Source organism: Tetrao urogallus, assembly GCF_951394365.1.
Source record: "Tetrao urogallus genome assembly, chromosome: 3".
Taxonomy (NCBI): domain Eukaryota; kingdom Metazoa; phylum Chordata; class Aves; order Galliformes; family Phasianidae; genus Tetrao; species Tetrao urogallus.
This window is the reverse complement of record NC_136815.1, coordinates 93,017,962-93,040,770: the sequence shown is the minus strand read 5'-3', so window position 1 is coordinate 93,040,770 and position 22,809 is coordinate 93,017,962. Positions and strand designations below refer to the sequence as shown.

Genomic DNA, 22,809 nt, shown 5'->3' with positions numbered 1-22,809 from the left:
ATTTATCACACATTAAAAAATGAAACACACTATACAAATGGTTTTTCCATAGCAGATTACACATGGGTCCATTCAGACTTGCTCTCAAAGTGCTGCCAACATTTGTAAGTGCTGCCAGTGATGGCAGCTGTTTATCATATAGCCAATGTATTGATTTAAATGCAGTAGCATGCAACCCTTAAATGAGAAGGGTCTGATTCCTCTCTGTTCTTAAATTAGGTTAAATGGCATTGGTGTCCATATTTACATACTTGAAATGTATCAATCCTGAGCAGTTCTGATGTAAATCTGAGACTGGCTGATGGGGAGTCCTGGTCTCAGGGATTAAAAAGGGAGGTCCAAATGGCAGCAGGTGGCTGCTATGAAGTTCCGTTGCTTTCATTCTTTCCATCACATACCTATCTGCCGAGTGCCACACAGTCAGAAAACGCTAATAAAAACATTAAGCCAAGTAACTGTAGGTGTCCTTCTCACCATCGACGCGTTCCAAGTACTCCTTCTCAATCAAGATATCAATGCATTTCTATGGGGAGAAACAAAGGTAAGTGGAGAGACGCTGGCAGAACACTTCTGGTTGCTACAAGCTTTGAACAATGCTGGCACTGAAACGCATGCCAAGCAGAGGATGGCAGCGGGCTACAGGCACAAAGAAAGTCACTCTCCTGCTTCTGGCCACAGCCGAAAAGGGGACTCTCCGCTACACTGCATTATGCCATTCCATGGCACTGACTTGGAGATCAATTCACTATTCTGTCACTGCTGACCAACTTGGTAGTACGACTGCATCTGTTTAACTTTTTATTTGCTGAGCGTTCACTAAGGATTGCTGCTGTAGTAACTAGTTGCCTAGAATAACTTGTCTGCGTGCATCCCTTTCAGCATCGGTGCCTGGTTTGGTAATGGCTCTCCACTGTTTGTTCCTTGCTCCACCTGTCCCTCTGAGACGGAAAAAAGTATCCTTGACAATGCTAAACCAAACAATCATGAAGCCATAATTAAACCATAACCCCCCCAACATTTTGATTCTTGAGGAGATTAGGAAACTAATATATTAACCAGGCCTGCAAAGAGGTGGAACTTGCACAACTGTGAGAGCAAGTGAGTAAGCATGGAGTAGAGGCTACTGCATGCTGGCGCTGATTCAAAACTACAACAGTTTGAGGAATCGTAAGAAATCTGCATTTTTCTGCTAAAAATATTTACTGCTTAGTTACAACTTTGAAATCTGTTTCTACCCATTTCATCTTTTTAGAATTATACAACTTCCCATGTTGGAAGAGACTCTTAAGGACCATCATGTCAACTCCAGGCTCCACACAGGACAACCCCAAAAAATCAGACCATGTGTCTGAGAGCACTGCCCAGACACTTCTTGCACTCTGGGAAGCTCAGTGCTGTGACCACTTCCCTGGTGAGGCTGTTCCAGTGCCCACTGGAACCCAACCACCCCTTTGGTGAAGAAACTTCACCTGATACCCAACCTGAATTCCCCATCACAGCTTCATGCTGTTCCCCTCAGGTTCTATTGCTGGTCACCAGAGAAATCAGTGCCTTTTCCGCCGCTGCCCCTTTGTGAGGAAGCTGCAGGTCATGATGAGGTCTCCCCACAGTCTCTTCTTATCCTTAAATCTTCTTCTTAAACCTTCAGCCCCTCACAGAATGGCCAGGGTTGGAAGGGACCTCAACTCCAACCCCACCGCCACACGCAGGGCCATCAACCTCCCTATTCCATACCAGCCCAGCTGCCCAGGGCCCCATCCAACCTGGCCTTGAACACCTCCAGGGATGGACGGGGCATCCACAGCCTCTCTGGGCAGCTGCTCCAGCACCTCACCACTCTCTCTGTAAAGAACTTCCCCCTGACATCCAACCATCCAGGCCCCATCTTTGCAGCCCTCGTTTGGGCACTGATAGCTGCACCCAGTGCTCAAGGTAAGGCTGCACCAGTGCAGAACAGAGCAGGGCAAATCACTTCCTTTAATGGCTAGCAATGTTGCACTTGATGCACCCCAGTATATGGTTAGCCTTCCTGGCTGCCTGGGCACACTGTTCAACTTGCTGTCAACCAAGACCCTCAAATCCCTCTCAGCAGGGCTGCCCTCCAGCACTGCGGTGAGGCTGTCAGGCCTATAACTGCCACAATCTTCTTTCTCGCCGTTCCTGAAAACTGGAACGTTTGCCAGCTTCCAGTCAACTGATACCTCTCCAGATTCCTGAGGCTGTTGGAAAATAATTGAGACAGGTCTCACGATGGCATCAGCCAGCACTCTGAGTACCCTGGGATGAATTCCATCAGGTCCAATAAGCTTATCTGCATCCATGTGGAGCAGAAGACCTCACACAAGTTCAACTTCCAGCAAACTCTGATCGCTCCCACAGTCAGACCTCCAGCCCAACTGGGGCACCTGGAGTGCTGGAGCTCATCATTAGTGCTAAAGACAAAGGCCAAGACTGCATTAGACTATGCCCCATCTGTAAGATGACCATTCCCAACAAAATAATGTTCTCTCTGGTTCTCCCCTTTTGCTGGTAACGTATTTAGTTAGTATTGGCCAGCCTCAACTTGTAACCAAGATTCAGCCAAGAATTTTCTCTCTACAAAGGCATGCACTGTCCCTGTAATATACCCACATTACTTCCCCTTGCTTTTAATGATCATACACTTCTTTTCCTGCCTAAGGTTCTCTAGAAGAACAACCCTGTTCAGCCAAGCTGAAAGCGACCAGCACTAATGAACCCAAATGCCTTCAAAAGCAGTTTCCCAGAGGACTTTACTATTTACCTGCGCTGCCTGAAATCTGCTCTCCCCACATCCTGGGTTGAAGTTTTGGTGGCAGTTTTCCTCCAGTCAGCAAGGATTTAAAATTCAACTGCTTCACGGTCACTAGGACGGCGATAGCACCAAACACCTCTTGACTCATGAGATCTCTGTTCACAAACAACAGATCTAGGAGGGCACCTTTATTCATCAGCTTCCACATCAGGTAATTGCTGTCCAAGTGTTTTAGGAACCTCCTAGACCTGCTTGTATCAGCTGTGTGGTGTTCTCAGTTAATGCCTGAGAAACTGAGGTGCCCCATAAGGGATGAGGACAGTTGATCTAGAGGCTTCCCTTAGTTTCGTAAAGAATAATTCATTGGTGTTGTCATACTGGTCTACAGCAAAATCCCACAGTAACACCTCCTTTATTTGCTTATCCTTTAATCCTGACCCACAGGCTCTCACCACACCATTCCCAATGACAGATCTGCACAGCCCATCCGCATCATTACAAAAAGCAGCGCCTCGTCACCTCACTCGCCCTGCCTGTCTCTTCTGAAGAGCCTCTAACTGTCCACAGAATATCACTCACTAGACTCTTCCCACCAGATTTCACTTATGCCGATGACGTCGTAGCTCTGGGCAGAGCCAAGACTTCCAGCCTTTTCTGCTTTTTGCTCATGCTGCATGCCATTAGTGCAGATGTATTTCAGATGTGCTTCATTGTACCTGGCACCTCATGAAGCAGAACGAAGGATCTCACTGGCATGCAGTTCCTCTGAGTGGCAGTGGCATGATGCTCCATAGTATATCATCAGCAGGCTTGGTTTTAACCCTTTCACCCTTCAAATCTATCAGCCCTGCTAACACCTATGCAAAAATCCCCTTCTCCCCTCTGAGTGAGGTGCATCCCATCAGGCACTAGCAAGCCCTGTGTCATGTAGACCTCCTTGTGATTAAGAAACCGAAAACGTTTTTTTGGTAGCACCAGCCTAAGAACCACATACTGACATTCTGGGTCTGCCTGTTCCTTTCAGTATTTATCCCTGCTACTGGAAGGACAGAGAAGAACTACCTGCACACCCAATCCTTTAACTGATTGTCCCAAAGCCCTCAAGTCCCTTTTGACTGCCGTTGGACCTGTCTTAGCTACTTCATCACTGCCAAGGTGAAAAACAAATAATAGGTAATCAGGCAGCTGTACCACCTGAGTGACTTTTCCAGTGATGATTCTTACCCAGGCCCAAGGGAAGCAGCAGACTTCTCTATGGTTTGGGCCCGGGCAGCACAACAGGCCTTCTTTTCACGCAGAAAAGAATCATTTGCAGAAAAAGCCCTTTTCGTCTTTTTTAATGGAGTTGTTGTGATATGGGGAGCAGGTTGATTTGCCCTAGGAGACCCCTCCAACTCAGATGCACCTTCATCCACACAGTCATTTGCTTATCCCCAAGGTGTAAGGGCATCTGGGAAAGCGAGGTAGACATGAAGGAGGGTTCGTCTGCTGCCCTAAGCAGAAACTTGCTTCCATTCCCCCACCTCTTAGACCTCTTTTTTTTCTGCTGTGGGGAGAGCAGAGAAACCCTTATTTCTTGAGTGGCTGATGAATCTGTTTCAGGAGTGACAGAGTACCATTCTGTTGTATCTCCTTTTCTGACTTCCTAACGCTCCTCAGCCTGCCCACATCCTCCCAGAGCTCTACCAACAGGATAAGCATCTCTTTAACCTGGGTACTTTTCCCACAGGTGTACTCACTGCCACCAACAGCCACTGGCTGAAGACTCATGCCCTGTGCCTGAGACCTGGATGGCCACATGTTCCCTTGGGAGCTCCGAGTGGCTTCATTGCTCCCTCTGGCTTGAGAGGCCACGAGGCACAGAGGACATGGCTCTCTTCTGGATGGATGCCACGGTGGAACTCTGCTCAAGCAGATTACAGCCACTGCTGGAAACCACAGCGACAGCACCCTCCCACATGAAGTGCCAAGCCAACCGCCACGACTTTGAAGAAGCTCTTTTTAGTTTCCTTTTCTAATTCAGAAAGATTCCTCACCACAAGGAACACAGGGTTAGAGCAATAACTCTCACATACCTTAATTACTGGAACGCGTGGCTTGAACCTCGAGGACAGCTGTGTTAACACTTCTCCAAGTAGTTGCTGGTGTTTTAGAACCTTCCTCATTTTCATGATTCTTACAATAGCAGCCTGCACAGCAAAGTCAGAAAGAGATGCTTTGGAGCTTGTCCTGCATAAAGCTATTTTATTTCTTCAGCGGATCACATCTACGACCACAGCAGCATTGTAAACACAACTCCAGCAGGAGGTGGGGATAAACTTATCTACTGCAGGGAAAGGCAATGGCAGATAACCAGCTCTAACCTACCCAAAAAAGGGTGACAATCCAGTTACAGGAAAAGATTTGCTTACCCACCCCAAGGATCAGGGCTCACCAAATACTCCAAAAGGAGGGATCTCCAGATAGACAGCAGTCCCTTGTGGCAGCCAGCCCTTAAATGAGGCTTAGGGTGGGGTGGAACCTGAATTGCTTTTGCCTGTGCTCCCAGGGCTGGCTGTGTCCTTTCACTTGGGGCTCAATCACTGGTTCAGGCCTTGACTTAGCAACTCCCATACACTACAGAGCGCCAACTATTCACACTGATTTTGAGAACTCAGATTTTACACAGAATACAGTCTACAGTGTTTCTCACATAGGAATTTTAAGAACTATGTTACTTAAGATCAGTAAGAATAACGGTACCACCACTAACAAAAAAAAATGTGTAACATGAAATATCACTGATATATTTAACCTTACTGTGACATTCTTTTATTCTTTTATGGGCAATTGGACAACATCCCCATTGATGTGCATTTGGTTAGCCCTGAGGAGGAAAGGCAGCTAGAACTTGGTCTCTGAATGCCCCTTCCAATTGAACTACCCTATTCAATCTGCTTTCAGTGCCCCCTCTACTTCTTAAGTACTTCTAAATGAAGTAACAAAAAATACCTTCAAGTTCATCTAACCCAGTATTTCCAATTTGCATTTAGAACAGAAGTCTCATGAGCAAATGCATCCACGGAACCCAAATACCAGCACGTTAAAACAATGTGGAGAGCAGTATCACAGTATGTCTTTCTACACTTTCTGTTACAGACTGGAAGAAACTTCAAAACTGTAATATATTTTTAAACTTCAGCCTATTACATTGGAATGCTATACTGCTTTTAGTTCTCTGCAGTCTGCTTCATTAGGGAATTATAAAGTTGAAATTCTGTGCGCATTGTGCAGCAGAATCCTGCAATGTAAGTCACCTGAATCAGTAGTTTCCTATCTTCCTCTATATTTTTGTGTGTAGTTTCTTGCTCCTGCTTCTGCTCAGTTTTCATTGGCACATTGATGTTCACCCTTAACTTTTTGCTGCAAAGAAAAACAGAAGTTAATCAAATAAATCAGCCTATTTCCAAACTAAAAAAACCCACAAAGATCTCACTTAAACAACTTACACACCACACTATCAGAATTTTACAAGGAAAGTGGACTTTGACACTCCCAAAAGTTTTAGACAATATCATTCAAGTTAAATAAAAGAACAAACAAACAAACCCAGAAACCCCAAATATCTATTTGGTTGTTGTCCATGTATTCCATGGCTTACTGAATACAACGCACTCATCTGTCAGGTCGAGTCACAACTGCACAGTTACACCGATTTGAATGATTTCTATGGCTAGTGAGAAGCTTCCAATCAGTGAACACAGAAAAGGAAGTCGGTAGAAATAAAAACCACCATTTTAATTTACGTTTGGATTACGACAGCAGAGAAGATAACTAACTGTGACGTGAAGAAAATAATGTATTCTACAGAACTGAGTCATGCCTTTTGCACGCTCTGCAGTGCCCAGAGCTGTGCCATCACTGTATGCACCACACACCACCCCACATCAGAAGTGGGGAATAAGCCACGGGACCACAGCACTCAGGAGTGTGACCAGTCAGCCGTACTTCGAAGTGCTGCAGGGGGGAGAGGAGCCAATACTTATTCAGCATCATCTCGTGAGCTGTAACTGAAGCCTCCAACACACACAGTGCAGCAATACTTGAGCGCTTCCTTTATTACACTCCTGTAACTGACAGCGCATACGCTCAAACCCTCAGTTACTGGTCAAAGGGTAGAAGTGGATGAAGGATGCAACAAGGGCAGGTTTAAAATGCTTCTTTTACTTGAGATTTCATCTTCCTGGAGAACTGAATTTCTCACTGAATGCACGTCTGTGCTCTGGTTAGCATGGTAAAAAAAGTCACCGGAGCATTGAGAGCAGCTTAAAATACACGCACGTTAAGAGGTAAGAAAATCTACTGAGAATCATGTCGAAGTTATCACAGACTTTGCTCTCCGAAGTTCTGAAATGAGCCTGCTGATGTTCTTACGTTATCTCTACTGCATGAATATCCAAGTGCTTGGCCTTGGACGACCTCGGAATATGAAGTATTCTGCTGACTGCATTTAAGTCACGCACCTGATAAATTATGCAAAAAATACACAAGGTGCAAGGAAAACATTCAGGTCATGACAGCCCTTGTGACAAAATCAAAGTCAGATAGCTCAGATCTTCCCTATTTCCCTATTAGCCATCTGTCTCCTCTGGAGCTGATACAGGGATCCATATCTGAATAGGTACTTGAACTCAGGAGCTTTCACTTCAGGAATATCAAATTCTACTAATGTTTCAAAAGCAAACAAGGTGCTACCCATACTATCCAACAGTACGTAGCTGAAGTTTTTCCCTTACTTTTTATAACCAAGATACAGCTTTATTAAGGTATCTGGTTTTAGCTCCACCTCATCAACATTTGCATTTTCATCTTCCAAAACCTGGAACAAAATAAACAAACGTGTTAATCAGTACATTCTGCCGACTGTTAAGCAAACCATAAAAAAAGCAAGAGGTACTTACAAGTAATTTTGATTTCAACAGTATCTGTAGAACTTGTGCCAAGATATCCTACAAAATTACAGAAAACATCAGCACAGCCAGCCAGTCACCTCCTTTCCTTTCCATAAATTAAAATCCTTTAATAAGAATACACAGATTTACACTAAGAACTACTGAGGGCAGAACACCATAAAATGAGCCTGGAAAGCAATAAAAAACATACTTCACAGAAATAAAATGTAGTGAGCCATCTTGGGTGTTAGGACATAGGACCCTTCAACTGGCAACTACCATTAAATTCTTTATGAAGACTAATTCCAAACAACAGATCCTCCCAGTTGTTGTGCTATAAATCTGCTTGCAAATCACGCCTGAGCTTAAGAAATCATTTTTCTCCAAGCCATGTAAATGTAAGCACCATGCCAAACTTAAGCCTCAAGAAGTAAGCACCTTCTCTTTTCTGATTAATATATTTTTCTTTTCTTCAGTACAGTAGGAGGTTGGTTCTGCTTACTTTCACTGGTCAGTCACCCAGATGGCTACACCAGTCTAAGTCTTCTGGGCTTCATGTTGCTAGGTTTCATCTGTATGGAGTTTTATTCTGCTCCAACTACAATCTGCACCAAACGCTTATTCTATATATAATAATATGTTTGCATCTATCTACAGAAATCTGCAAAAAGGCATCTGTAATAAATGGCAATCCTGTGGAAGACTGGTGTATTCACTATAAACTAACCGCAGTGACTCGCTAGATGTGCATTTCTGAAATTAAAAATTAAAAATCCACCTGACTAGGGATTGCCAAGCTTTCCAGGAGTCCCAGCAGACTTGATTCAGTACTACTAAGAAAAGACACAAATGCCAAATAAACATTGGGCCACAAAAGCTACTTGGGAAGAAGAGGTGAACCTTTTCTACAGGAGACAGTGAACTTATGACATACAGATCTTGGTATGACCACGTACATAACCCTTGAAATGCAGAAAACAGAAACGCAAAACACAGTCTAAAATTTTTAGAAAAAATGCTTTTCCTCCTATAGTGACATCTTATTAAACACCAGGGGTCAGCATGAAGCTACACAATTCATTCTAGTGACAAGGCAGACTAAGATTTATCGAAGGCTAAGCAGTTAGTAATTACACGAAAGTAAACCAGGGAAGCACATCTGCACCTTTAGGACAGAAACCAATTCTGGCTCCAAGCATATCTAAACACAATTTCTTACAATAGCAGGAAGAGCCCTGATGACCAAAAGTGCAGTTAAATGTGCAAAGGCACTACCATTTTTATTTGAGTACTGTCTGTCAACTGCTGCACGGTGTAGGCATCTTCTGTGTTGTACTGCAGTAAAATTGCCATCTGGAATGTGGATGCCTACCAGATACAAAAATCAGAATATGAGAAAGTACACACATACTTACTGAACTCGAGCAGTTTGAAATGCACCAGTGTAAAAGTACACACTGAAATAACTGGACAAAGGAAAATAACCAGCTAGTGCTGATCATTGCACACACAGTACAGATACTATTTATACAACCAGAACTCCATCTTCCAGCATCATCTAAACATAAAGACTAATATTCTGAGCATTTAACTAGCTGCAGACACTTCATAATATCTTTTCCTCTACCACTCCCTCACTCTTACTCATTTAATATTCATTAAATACCTACACAGACTACTGAATTAATCTTCACAACCCTACTAGATCTAGAAGAATAACAAAACCAAATTTATAAGCGAGCAGCTATCAGTGGCTTATCAAACCCATCGCTACTGACTTAACATATGCTGATTATAAAAGTTCAGAGACTAAGATTATCTTGTTTCTTCTCACAGTTGTGAGCTCTCCTGCTTTTTGAGAGAACACACACAGAAGCATGACATACAAGATGTCTTTCACAAAGAGGTCACAGTTGCCTCACACAGCGCAGCCTGAGAACCATTTAAGCCAAAAGTAATACGTCAGATTTCTAAGTCAAATTTATGTTAAACGGATCTTAAGTAATATCATAGTAAATACATCAGAGATACAAAGGTTCTATTTATTGTAACACCAAGAACTTTGTTTTTTTTACAAAGCCAGTAGCATTATTCCCATGAGTAAAGCAAATGAATGCCTGGTAGTTAAACGTGTATACATACACACACACATTAATGCAACAATTAGGGAAATGAATATTTTGACATACAAATATAAGACTGCTCAACTCACTGTATCATCATCTACAATTCATTTGTGTGGGGGCATAGGTATTCCACATGAACTCTGCTACTTAACTAACTACATACTTCACTGTTATAAACATTTAAAAACTTATCTACGCCATCACTCCTTACTGTGAAGAAAACCAGTTATCTCCAAATGAGGATTAAAGAGACTGAGCAGCTCATTCCCAGCGCATGAAAGCAGCAGAGTGTGAATGCAAGTCTCCTAAGCAATCACTGCAATCAGCTCTAAGACTGCAAACATCACCAAGTGTTGCTACTGACACAACCCTATTCTTACCTGTAACGTGTATCTATTTTTGAAACAGTTGGTAACCAGTTCCCCTTTGGAAAGCTGATACAACCACGTTAATTTTCTTCCACTATGACGACTGGCATAAAATGCAGTAAATCTCTGATAGCTCCGTTCTAACTGTATAAAAAAGAACAAGAAAACCAAGAATGCTATTTTCCTTCACCCGCTACTAGAACATGCTGCAGAACAACACAGGAACAGGAATTAAATCTGATCACTTCATACTGCCATACTGTTTGAAATTAAAAACATTCATGTTCTTCAGACTGGATGGTAACTTCCCTTTTTAAAAGCATCACTAACAATAAAAATCTAAATAAGAATCTAAATTTCATTGTTTCCTTACGGAACGAGAGGCAAGATGAGGTGATTTAACTACCATGATACTGAACTGATAGCAGTGAAATTCATGTATTAAACGTTCATGTCTTATCTATTTTCAATAGCGCTCCATAGAAAACCAATGGTTACAGTATCCAAACAGTTTGTTGAACAGAGCAGGAGCAACTACCAAGGAAATTTCTCACACAGAAGTATATTAAAATACGCTAACAAATTTTTCAATTACTACATAACGCTTTGAAATATCATTAATCACAACCTTTCTACAGGAGAAGGCAGCTAGGTGTTTCACACAAATTCCTCCTGCTACCTTTACTCATTTGTCTTGCTCCAAACATCCTTCAGCCAAGAGACAAATACAAAATACGCATACAAAGCTTCCAGACAAAAAAGAACCTTCTAATCCTCTCTGATGCACCAAAAAAACCCACAAAAAAAAACAGATGGACATGTTTAGCCTGGTAACTTCCTCTCTTGTTTATTAATTCCATTCCTCAGTTGAATAAAGTTCAGAACCTTACCTCAGAGGGCAGAGCAAACGTGCAAGACTGCTGAAATGGCCATGATCCAGAACTCAGCACCTGTATGCTGAAATCCACTGGAAGGGAGAGGAATGCACATTAGTAGGACAAACTGCCTTATCATCCTTGCTTCCACTTGCTGCTCAAATTTGAGTTCTAACACAAGGACAGGAAATGGTTCTGTCCTGCTCGAACTACCATAGTGAAAAATCATTCAACAACGTATCTTTTTTTCTTTATTCAGACCATGGAACAGAGGAATTCATACAAGATTATGGAGAAAGCTAAGTAAGTGTAGGTTTTCTATGACAGTCCTTCAATTTTCTCATTTGCAGAAATTTTTAGCCCGTTTCTATCCCAACAACAGACTGCTCACCTAACATACAAATTTATGTGTATTGAAAATGCATCACAATATATGTTGGCAAGAGCAAAAAAATCACACAGTTAAATTTGTGAGACATTTTGGATATGTTAGCAAGTATAATGCAAGAAAACTAAATAAAATTTAAGCCTGAAAATACTGTAATGTAATCCAACAAACAGTTACTGGTTTTTGAAAGGGTTTGTTTCAATATACTTCAATTAACAGACTTTCTTCCAAAACAAAGCAATAAAGCTTTCTAACAACCTAAAACACAGCACCTTTTTTTTTTTTCAATGCTTTTATTGAAGACAGCTTAAGCTATGTTGTGCTCAAAAGTAAAACCATTAAAACCATTAAAAAAAGACAGGATTCAACTTGACTTTATGCACCTAATCGTGAGCTGGAAAAGCTATGAAGAGTTACCAGACAATAAAATACAGACCTAAAAAGTCTAATATAAAATCTATCTTGGTCAAAATAATAACTCTAAACTTTGGGGATTGTGATGTGCCAATTAAGTATTACCCTCACATAATCAGCTTTTATGTGTAGAAAGAAGACAAAACTAGAAGTACTCAAAAGTAACATAAGCAAACATATATCTTACAATCCAGTGGTTCTGAATTGGTCAGGTGCTTTTTAAATTGCTCATTCAAGTCCTTGCTTACACCAATATCTTGGAACATCCGCTGCAGCTTGGACGTATATTCAAAACCACAAGCTTGCTGGATTTAAAAAAGAATAAAAGAACATATGTCAGCAAGATGCAATTTGACAACTAAGACTGAAAACAAAGACTTCCGAAAGGAGCCCGTTTTTCTTAAATGTACAAAGCTCAGTGTTTCTCTTACTCAAATCCCAACTATATGCCCTTCATCAGAAGCTGAAAACTGTTTTAAAAATGGGAAAAGCACATAATGAAACAGACCACTAAAAGATCACTACATCTTATTTTGTTTGACTTTGTACAAACAAGGGTTAATTAAATCAAGTTATTCATTTGGATAACAATATCTAAGTCATCGATTGGATAAGAATATATCTAATCCCAATCTGACAGATCTGCATTCCAAGTTCACAGGAGTTTAAATAAAAAAAAAAAAATCAGAAGTGGAAGAGAACTAGATGTGTACTTATTTGGTTGTGCATGACACGAGAAAAAGCATGAAATGAAAGTACATACACCAGTGCATTCCATGGCAGTGTGAAGACCTGCAACATGGTAAATCACGGGACAATCACCAATACTCACTTTAAGTTTAGAGATCATGCTTGCCTCAGCATCATCACTAGCACTGTTCTGATGTACAAGTCTTTTTGCGAGCATTTTAGCATAGAATTTTTGAAACACATCTTTATCTTCAATGTACTTGAAGACAACCATCTGGAAAAATAAAAGGTAAGTTGTAACAAATAAAAGTATATATTTGTAGTGAAAAACTGTAAGAGTATCTGCTTCTTTAGCAGGCCAAATCTGGACACAGCTTGAGGCTTTTTTTTGTGTGACTTTAAAAAAAAAAAAAACAAAAACCAATAAAGTTTAAAACACATTAACTGTATATTCCAAATCAACAGTCTAATTTATTCAAAAATCTACATAGCCACAAATATTATTATATAAGAATATATTGCAGAAACTATCTATACACACATATATAAAAAACTGAAGTTAGCAGAAATTCCCCCTACTTGCTTTAAACACACCAAGTAATTTGTATTAAAATAAAACACAACTAGTCTCACAGACATGAAGATTATTACTGAAAAGCTACTGAAATCAAGCATAGAAGGAAAAGGTTTGATCCCATCTGACTTATGACTGACAAACATTACTGACTTGTCAGAACTTAAGCTGAACAGATATTTACAGATATCTTACCACTTGATTGAGTGTATCTTCCAATTCTGCTTCTTCTGGATTCTTTGAGCTGCAATGAAAAAGTGCATTTTTTTTCCATGATTCTCCAAATTGCTGTATTAAACCAACTTGAAGGAAGTACGTGGAAATTATTTCATAAATGAATACAAATTGAATCGTTTGGGGACTTCCTGATAGTCTGATACTTCTCAGGATTTCTGGTCTTAGATTTCTTTTTCTTTCTGCTTTCTTACCTGCTGCTAAATGCTACCTTCACTTATGAAAGGTAACACAGAGAAAACTGCTCAGAGAGCTGGGTCTTGACTGGTGACAGCTAATTTGGCATCACACTGTTTTCCTCCACATCATGCTTACACATCAGGCATACCTATTGTGTCAGGTATATCTATACACTACAGAAGGGAAAACTCAATCCTTTTCAGGAGGAAAAAAGAGACAGGAGATACAAAGGGTTTCTCCTGGTTTTATTTCCCAACCTCCCTACCAAAATACATGTAGCAAACATGTCAGTGGCAAAACTGATGTAAACCCAGCATGAACTGGACTGACCTCAACTCACTTTATAAGCTGCTTAATCATTTGAAGCCATACATAATTAAATTATGAATAAATCAGGGAAGTTTTTGTCTTCAATTTCTGCCCAGGTGGAAGAAGATACAAAGAACAAAAAACCCCCTACAACTTAAAAAAAAAAAAAAAATTGAGCTTATATTACTACAAGAAAAAAAAAAAAAAAAAGTACTACTACCTCTGCTATTCCCCCCTTACTTCTTGAAGAAGTAAAATTATTTCTAGGAGATTTTCCACTGATTTTTATTTTTCATTTTTAAATCAGAATTTGGTATAATTAAGTTTTCTTGAAATGCTTTCGAAGGCACAGAATAAAACTTCTAAATCCTTTTAAAACAAAAGCCAATCTGGAATAATGATTTGTCTTCAAAAACATACCTTTTCTTCAGTAAAGAATCGCAGTACCGTGCCAGTAGCTCTGGGGATTTACTGGATGATTGAGCCATTTTTGTCACCGCATTATTATTTATAAATCGACCACAAGCCTATAAATCACAAAAGACAGTGAAATTTTTGGGAAACGAAACTCTAGGAATATAAAATGGTTACTTCAAGACATACACTTACTTTGTCTAGCGCAGCCACAAAACCAGCATCGTTGTTGAAGGCTGACATGACTAAAGCATTGTATTTCTTATGGACATCCAGCACGGTCTGTACATACATTTTTGGATCCTGCAATAAAGAGAGATTACTTTACCCTTCCTCCAGAATGGAGTTATTCCCTGGCAAAACCTTCACAGTGAAGATGTACAGCGTGTTTACTAATGTCACGAATAATATGTCGGACACGGTCTCCCCATAGCTTGACAGACTGGAAAGACATGGAATTTGATGGCTAGACTGTTTGATGGATGAGGAACCAGGTGCAAGACCACCCCCAGACAGCAGCGGTCAATGGCTTTATCTCTGGGCAGAGATCAGTGACACATGATGTCCCTCAGCAGTCAGTACTGCGATTGCTGCTGTTTAGTATCTTCATCAATGACACTGACAGTGGGACCGAGTGCACCCTCAGCAAACAGACTGTGTCCAGAGGAGGGCCACAAATATGAGTCAAAGGACGGAATACCTCCCCTACAAGGACAGGCTGAGAGAATTGGAACTGGTCAGCCTGGAGAACAGAAGGCTCTGGGGAGAACAGATAGCAGCCTTTCAGTATCTATAGAGGGGCTATAAGAATGAAGGGGACATTCTTTAGCAAGGTCTGCAGTGATAAGACAAGGGGCAATGGTTTCAGGCTAGAACAGAGAAGATTTAGATTGGATATAAGGAAAAACATTTTTACGATAAGAGTGGTGAAGCACTGAACAGGCTTCCCCACAGAGGCTGCGGAAGCCCTGAACTTGAGGACATTTAAGGCTAGATGAGACTCTGAGCAATCTGATCTAGCTGTAGATCTCTCTGTTCATTGCAGGGGAGTTGGACTAGATGAGCTTTAAGGATATCCTCCAATTCAGAAGATTCCACGTCTGACTTAGCACAAGTAAGCATTACATCCTATTGGTACCAGCATCTATCCAGACTAGTCTACACTCTCCTGCCAGACTGATGTTAGTGGAAGCTTTAACAGCAACTAGTAATAAAACCAGAATCACCTATTCAGTCAGACATGGCCAAAAATGAGCTTTATTTTGATCAGACCTGAGAGATCCAGGCAATTATAAATTGGCAACTGTTATAAGAAGTGACTGAAAAACATCTCAGTGCTAAGAATGTAACAATGTACTGCCAATACATACAACTTAGTACTGAGATCTCAATCACCACTGACCTAAAAATTACCAGCTCAACACATAATGGCAGCCAAATATCAGTAAGCACAAAACTCATGGCACTCATAGTGCAAGTCCTGCATGCAACTATTAACCTCTGCATCTGCATAAAGATATAGTGGTCAGCAGAAACTGTGAAAGGCAACTAGAACACCGAACAGTTGCTACTTTGCAGGAGTCTAAAAAGGCTAGAAATCTTCAGTTGGTAGATCTGAACTTCAAAAACAGGTACGATCAATGTTAAAATATCAGAAGGATGAGTGAAAAGATGAGAGTTCACAAAACACATTTTTAAAACTAAAGGGCACTTGATGAAAGTAATAGCAGACAGGTTTAAAACAGATAATATATGTATTAGTACATGTAAAGTAGAGAACTTCTGTAACCTGCTGACTCAGCAGACCTCTGGAAACACATAATATAACCAGGCCCAAAAATAGATAAACTCATGGACAGCAGGTCCATGAACAAAATGATTGTGCATTAAGTGCTTCTGTTAAATCTCTACCATAAAATTCCAGAGGCTATGAACAAATGGCAAAAGATGGGCAAGGTTTTATCAGGATCCTGAAGAACATTTCCGTTGCCACTGAATTCAAAAACAGATTATGCAGACTGCCAAGCTAAGAACTGAGAGATTACTGAATAACTTGTGGGCAAAAAAGTGAAGAGAACTAGAGTACATTTGAAGAGCAGTCTCCTGATTATGACACCAGAGAAGATAAGCCAAGACACTAGAGGCAGTAGTTTTCTACTGAAGAGTGGCCTAATCAATACAGATAGTTGAGTTTAGAACACAACTCATTCTGCAGTAAAAATCTAAAACAGGTCACATGAGTTGAGCTGGTATGACTATTTCATCTCCACTGACTACAGAAAAGCTGAGAGACGTTTGCTCAGCTGACTGTTCAGACACAGTGCAGAAACTGAAGTTAGAATCAATCCTATCTAAATGTGGTAGAGGACTTACAAAGCAATGATGAAAAAAGAGACACAGCAGAATAAAGGATACTGAAAGAAGTGGCAAGATGCTTCTCCAGGAAAATCAGTCAGAGAGAGTTGTGAAAATACACAAGAATAACACACAAAAAAAAAGGAACAAGAAAGAGATAAAGAACATAACAAACAAGAAAGCGCTGTGATCAGGAAGAGTTTAAGTGGGTGGAGTTGAAGGAATAAGTATAGATCTCAGGCTTCCTTTCTCTCAAAGATGTGCTACTTCCAACAAAAAGGAGCTTTCACTTTTCTATGAACTTCAAGGTCCAGGTATAAAGACACTTGAGAATGACAACCCATGGATGGATGCGTAACTACAGAACATGGTTGATTTCTAAATTCAAGGTGACATCTTTGAATGAAACAGAAGATTCCTGAAGTTACTTCATGGTTCAGAAAATCCCAGTATCGTTAAAAGGCTACGTACTTACAGGAGTTAACAGATGAACTTCAGACATGTAAAACATGTTCATCTGAAAGCATTATTTTTACTGCTGTCCATGAAGCCATCACAGGCTATTGCTTCAATGCTTAGTAGCACTATGCTAAGCACTATTACTAGTGCTATTTCAGCAGTATCTGAGGCCAATTACTGATTGAAATGAAATGTATCAAAAGCAAAATTCCATCCTGCTTTAAACTGAATATAAACCTTTGGTAAATTTTAATCTTAATCTTGCTTTGTCTTATTCTGTTTTTATTGCTTATTTTCTATAAGAAGCGTCGCATTGTCTACATTCAAAAAGGCTAACAATAGTTTTAAACAACTTTTTAATTCTGCTGAGATTCAACCCCAAGCCCTCCTTCTTCTCCCTACCATTCATAACGTTTTTGCAAATAGAATGCAAACAGAATAAAGCAATTCATCAAAATACTAAAAACAGAACTTCAAACAGTCTCATTCAAACCACAATACTGAGATAAGATAGAAACTAAATAAAACACAGAACGCTTCTTATAGCATGGACTTCAAATTATAATCGTAGTGTAGGACGTCCTATTGCACAGCCAGCTTTATGAGCAGCATGAAATCCCGACAGGCAGCCAAAACTCGTAAGGAAAAGAAACTTCAGAAATAAGAAAACCGCAACAACGATGTGGCTGTTGTTTTGAGCCTACTACAGATGTGTGAGAACTGTCCTCACAAACTGAATGACCAAGAAGGAAAACACATGAGGACTGGAAATCTGAATTTGAGGAGGGTTCTTGATATAAACTGGAAGCAATCACGTATAGACATAATTTTATGGGGATACTTGCATTTAGAGCTGCTTCGCCACATTTCTCAATTGCAGCTAGACCCTGATTATGAATGTGAGTTTCCAACAGCTTTTTCAGCTCTCCAAGGCCATCCTGGATTCGAGATACAAGGTTATACATACGCCCCAAGTCTGAAAAATAAGGGAAGCCAGTATCTTATCTGTATCACCTATGACTCCAATTTGTCATTAAAAAATTGCCAATGAGTTAAACAATCAATACTAGTGAAAATATACATTCAATTTCTATGGTAAAAAGTAAGGAAAGTTCAAATATTATCTAGTATACCAAGTCTTTCCACTGACCTTGAAAGCTAAGATAAATTCAATAGAAAACAATCTGTTAAATATTAAAATGTTTTGCCTTTACATTGCTACTTACCAAGGAAAAAAATACTTCATTGACAGAAACACGGCTACTTCTGATTATTCCAGCTTTCACACATGTATGATTTAAAGACAGAATTAAAATCCTCTTATTTATATATGAAGCTTTGAATTAGAATCACGAATTAAGGCTAATAAGCGTTACTGCTGGCTGTGCCAGAAATACAGGATTCTCCAGCTGACCACCATCCTGCAAAATTTATCATGAACAGGACAGCTTTTAAGAGATATGTTAATATAGAAAAGGCAACAAGTGGTGGTACTTCAACTTGTGGCAGCAATGGTGGAAATGATAGGAAATGCAAGGCAAACTGGGACATGTTTGGCAGATACACTTCTTAATCTGCCAAAAAAAATCTCATTTAGCCATCAACAGGATTTGTGTTATTCACAAACAGAGAGTAACTTTAAGCCTAAAAGCAATGTCTGGATTGGCGTACCTTCATTTTTATCAGCATCCAATAAATTCTGAAACTCTGTATGAAATATCTCCAGGTGTTTTTCAATAAGCACTTGCTCACACTTTCGTGCTAATTCATCTTGTGTGCTCTCATGAAGATACACTTGAACCCTACGTTGCTCCTCAAGAAGGCGAGCCTCAGCCTACAGGAGAGAAAGATAAACATGAAACCTGTATGAAAAATCTAGTAGCAGAAAACCTGTATATTAAGTAAACTCATCCAGAAAACAAACAAAACCCAAACATCTCAACTAATTCTTATGGTCCACCTTAACAGTCATTTCTCTGGGATTCATAATGTGACTCCTGCCATACACATATGGAATCAATGTTAATGTTGATGATTAACATTTTATACTGCTGAAGCAGGCGGAGAACTAGAGAAAAGTTGGTTTTTTTGAACAAAAAGTTTTCAAATTAAGACCTGTTATCAGAAAGAGAAAGCTGGTTACATAGTATGCTTGCAGTTCTAGCATCAGAAAGCTCTCCAGCTGCAGAGCTAGCAGTGTTCAAAACAAACATGAAAAAGTTCTGTGCTTGCACAAAACTGCAGTTTAACAGTATAGCCATTACAAACTTAATTGAAAGTTCTCACATACATTCCCACACAGCAAAGCTTCCCAATAACCTCGAATCACTTAAATTCTACCTATCTTTAATTTAGCTTATCTTCCTAGCGAACCAAAATTCTAAAAACCACTTGGGGAATTACTTTATTCTAAAATGTAAAACTGAAATTGTTTATGTAACAATTGTTATACAACAATATCATAAATTATTGAAACCAATAACTCCAACAAGATGCTATCTCCAGTTAGAATTCAATACACAGACCTTCAGCTAGAAAGTAAGGCATACTGACAGCATGCATTATTAAAATACCCAAATAATACAACAAAAAAGAGAACCATTATAAGACACTTTTGTGAAAGTAAAAAATACGTTAGGAATTCCTGGTGTAAATAAAGCTGAGGGACAAGCCCATCTGAATTTTAAGTCAATAGCTCTGATAACTTGCATAAACTCTCTTATCCTCTCCAGTAGAAAACACAGACCAGAGAAATCAGTCAAGACTTTTAGCCTCAATAATTCCCCTTTCCCTAAGGCACATCCCTTAGATTGTACCATTTAGGAAGATTTAAAAAGCTCTGATTGCATTTACTGCGGAGTCTAATACTTACCTTGTTCAGTTTAACTAATTAAATCCCAGTTTTAAATCTCAGATCAGTTAGAAGGAGATGCTAAGACAGCAAAAATGGCTATATATATATACTTATATATATATATATACACACACACACTATGGCTGTATATACACACATACAGACACGCATACTATACAGTCAGAGACTACACACTTCCTTGCTGAAGGTGTTCCCTGCCTTCTAACAGCTTTCTATACATTCTGAGCTTCAAGCAAAGCAAGTTGCTTCTCTGTGAGGTTTTGAAGTTTTTCAGGTTCAGTTACTACTAAGTTCCTTCCACTTGTCACTAATCCCTAGTTCTCGAAATAGCAATGACCTTCAGACAGCTTGTCACTGTGCTGAGGAATCCTGCACGAGCCATTCATTTGCATTACGAATAGCTGAAATTCCCTTATTCTGTTATATCTGTATATGCAACTACGTAAGATAGACAGCAGAGGATGAAAGTAAAAAAAGTGAAGGGGAAAACGCAAATGAATTTAACAAGAATGTAAATACAGATATGCCAGGGAAAAACTGATTCTGAATAACTGGATTCATTTTACAGCAGTATTTCTAGTACTTTTCCTCAAAAACTTCTTTATTTTCCTTCAGTAAATCATTAACTGAGATGTACCAAGAAAAAAGACATCTGCGTGGATCGCCCTGAAAGCAATGGCTCCTATTTCCCTGGAAACTGGAACAGCTACGTGAAGCATAACAACACTACCTGACAGAGCATTTTCTCAGCAACAAAACACATTTCCACGTAGTCACCACCATGAGTTATGCCTTTTCGCCTGCGATGAAGAGGAAGTGACCCACCGTCACTGCAGCCTCTGCTGAAACGCACCACCCACCACCTCGCTGTACTAACACCACTCTTTGGTGTTAGAACACCACTCAGTGAATGCCATGGGTACAAGCTCTCCCACATGGAGGAATTCAATGCCACACACTTCCACATCAGATGCCATTTTGTCCGACTGCCCCACTGCTGCTGGGCAACAAAATGTAATGGAATACTGGCAGGAAGGGTCAATCTCCACCAACATCTGCCTCTGATATCACAGACCAACATAAAATAAGAGGCATTACTTTCAGAGCAGCCTTTATATATATGTGTATATATATATATCATTTGTCTAATATGGAACACAATCTATTTATTTTAAATTCAGCCAATAACCAGGCAAGAAATAGTACTGTCTATCCAGCTTACTTTTAATCACCTTGTCTGGGATCCCCCAAACCAGAGACAATAACAATTTAAATCCTGCCTCCGATGATCAGAATTAACACTTAAGGTTCAGTACATGGAAATATTCTAAAAGAACGAATGTAATTAATGATCTAATTCCTCTGCGGAGGCCAGCTTACTCAAGATTTCAATAATATGCTGGCACACAAGTTCCTTGTACAAGAACAGCAAGTTTGCAGGTGTAAAGCAAATGGTTAGTCTGGTGTCAAATTCTGAATCTTAACAAAAATTTGTCTCTAACACCCTCTTCTGGTTTGTCCACTAAGAAATTTTCAAACATTCATTGTGCTCACTGAAACTCACTCAGGAGACAAACTTCAGAACAGGTTAAAAGGAAAACACAGATGCAAACCACCTCATGGAACAAGAGCTGATTGGTTTTGCTTCTGTAGAATAACTGTCATTTTAAGAAACCGATAATAAAAGTCAAGAATTTTTATTACTTTACCTCTACGCAGAAAATAACCTACCTTCTTCATGTACTCTGTGACTGGGTTCTGTTGTAAGAATTCAGTACTTTCTCGTGTATAAAATCTCTCTGTGTCAGCAAGAAACTGAGATTCAAAGGACTCTTTATAGACAGTTAGTGTAGGCCCTTTCGCAAATGCATCATCTTCATTCAGCCCCAGTTCCACTACAAAAATGAGCAAACAATGATAAGCCTATCTTTTACGAAGTAGTCCCTTGCAAATACCTTCCAGTACCTGAAGGGGGTTTACAGGAAAGCTGGGGACAGATTTTTTACCAGGGCATGTAGCAACAGAAAAAGGGGAAATGGCTTTAAACTGGAAGAGGGCAGATTTAGACTAGATATTAGGAAGAAATTCTTTACTGTGTGGGTGGTGAGACACTGCAACAGGTCGCCCAGAGATGATGTGGGTGCCCCCTCCCTGGAAGCATTCAAGGCCAGGCTGGACAGGCTTTGGGCAACCTGGTCTAGTGGGAGGTGTCCCTGCCTGTAGCAGGAGGTTGGAACCAGGTAATATTAAATGTTCCTTCCAACCCAAACCATTCTACGATTCCATGAAGTAAACAGGTCAGCCCCACCAGCTTAAATGAAGGTAATCAACTGTGACAAAATCAGCATCACTTTTTTTTTTTTTTTTTTTAGTTAGCATTTATTTTGTACTTAAAAAATAAGCAGTGGAAGTCGTTACCCATATAAACTGTACTTCCTGATACAACAGATTACAGGAAACGACAAACTTCACATTCCCAAAACCTGGTTAAAACTACCCTTCCATATTTCCCCTCTTAGGCTTACAGGTTATAAGCACATATATTTTTAGCAATTAAACTGATAATTAATCTGCATGGCAAAGCTCTCAACTTTATGCAAATGGAAAAAAAATGAACACTCCATTTCATCAGCTATCATGTTTGTACCTTTCTAGTATCTTCTCCTACAAAACTGATCAGTAAGCAATCAGCGCTCGTCTATCAATTCTCTTTTCAATCTTGACAAATATTTTATTATTAACTGTAATTGTGTGTATAGCATCTCTACATACATAAAAAGAAACTTACAGTAAAATAAACATAGTTATATCAAAAGTATCTATACTGGACATCCAAGGAAATGG

At 39.8% G+C, this 22,809-nt stretch overlaps 1 protein-coding gene across 1 annotated transcript in view; it reads right to left on the bottom strand.

The window, feature by feature from the left end:
• Positions 1 to 442: 442 nt before the first annotated feature.
• The window catches only part of CUL1 (cullin 1), a gene marked incomplete at both ends in the record, with an annotated part of 34,635 nt that continues 12,268 nt past the window's right edge, over positions 443 to 22,809 (bottom strand). The window contains 16 exons of the mRNA XM_079533138.1: positions 443 to 523; positions 4,849 to 4,962; positions 6,070 to 6,175; positions 7,549 to 7,631; positions 7,714 to 7,761; positions 8,980 to 9,072; positions 10,211 to 10,342; positions 11,089 to 11,165; positions 12,063 to 12,180; positions 12,708 to 12,839; positions 13,335 to 13,383; positions 14,283 to 14,389; positions 14,472 to 14,579; positions 17,936 to 18,066; positions 18,762 to 18,924; positions 21,697 to 21,860. Coding sequence (XP_079389264.1) covers positions 443 to 523; positions 4,849 to 4,962; positions 6,070 to 6,175; positions 7,549 to 7,631; positions 7,714 to 7,761; positions 8,980 to 9,072; positions 10,211 to 10,342; positions 11,089 to 11,165; positions 12,063 to 12,180; positions 12,708 to 12,839; positions 13,335 to 13,383; positions 14,283 to 14,389; positions 14,472 to 14,579; positions 17,936 to 18,066; positions 18,762 to 18,924; positions 21,697 to 21,860 — 1,706 coding nt within the window. The remainder of the gene's footprint in view (positions 524 to 4,848; positions 4,963 to 6,069; positions 6,176 to 7,548; positions 7,632 to 7,713; positions 7,762 to 8,979; positions 9,073 to 10,210; positions 10,343 to 11,088; positions 11,166 to 12,062; positions 12,181 to 12,707; positions 12,840 to 13,334; positions 13,384 to 14,282; positions 14,390 to 14,471; positions 14,580 to 17,935; positions 18,067 to 18,761; positions 18,925 to 21,696; positions 21,861 to 22,809) is intronic.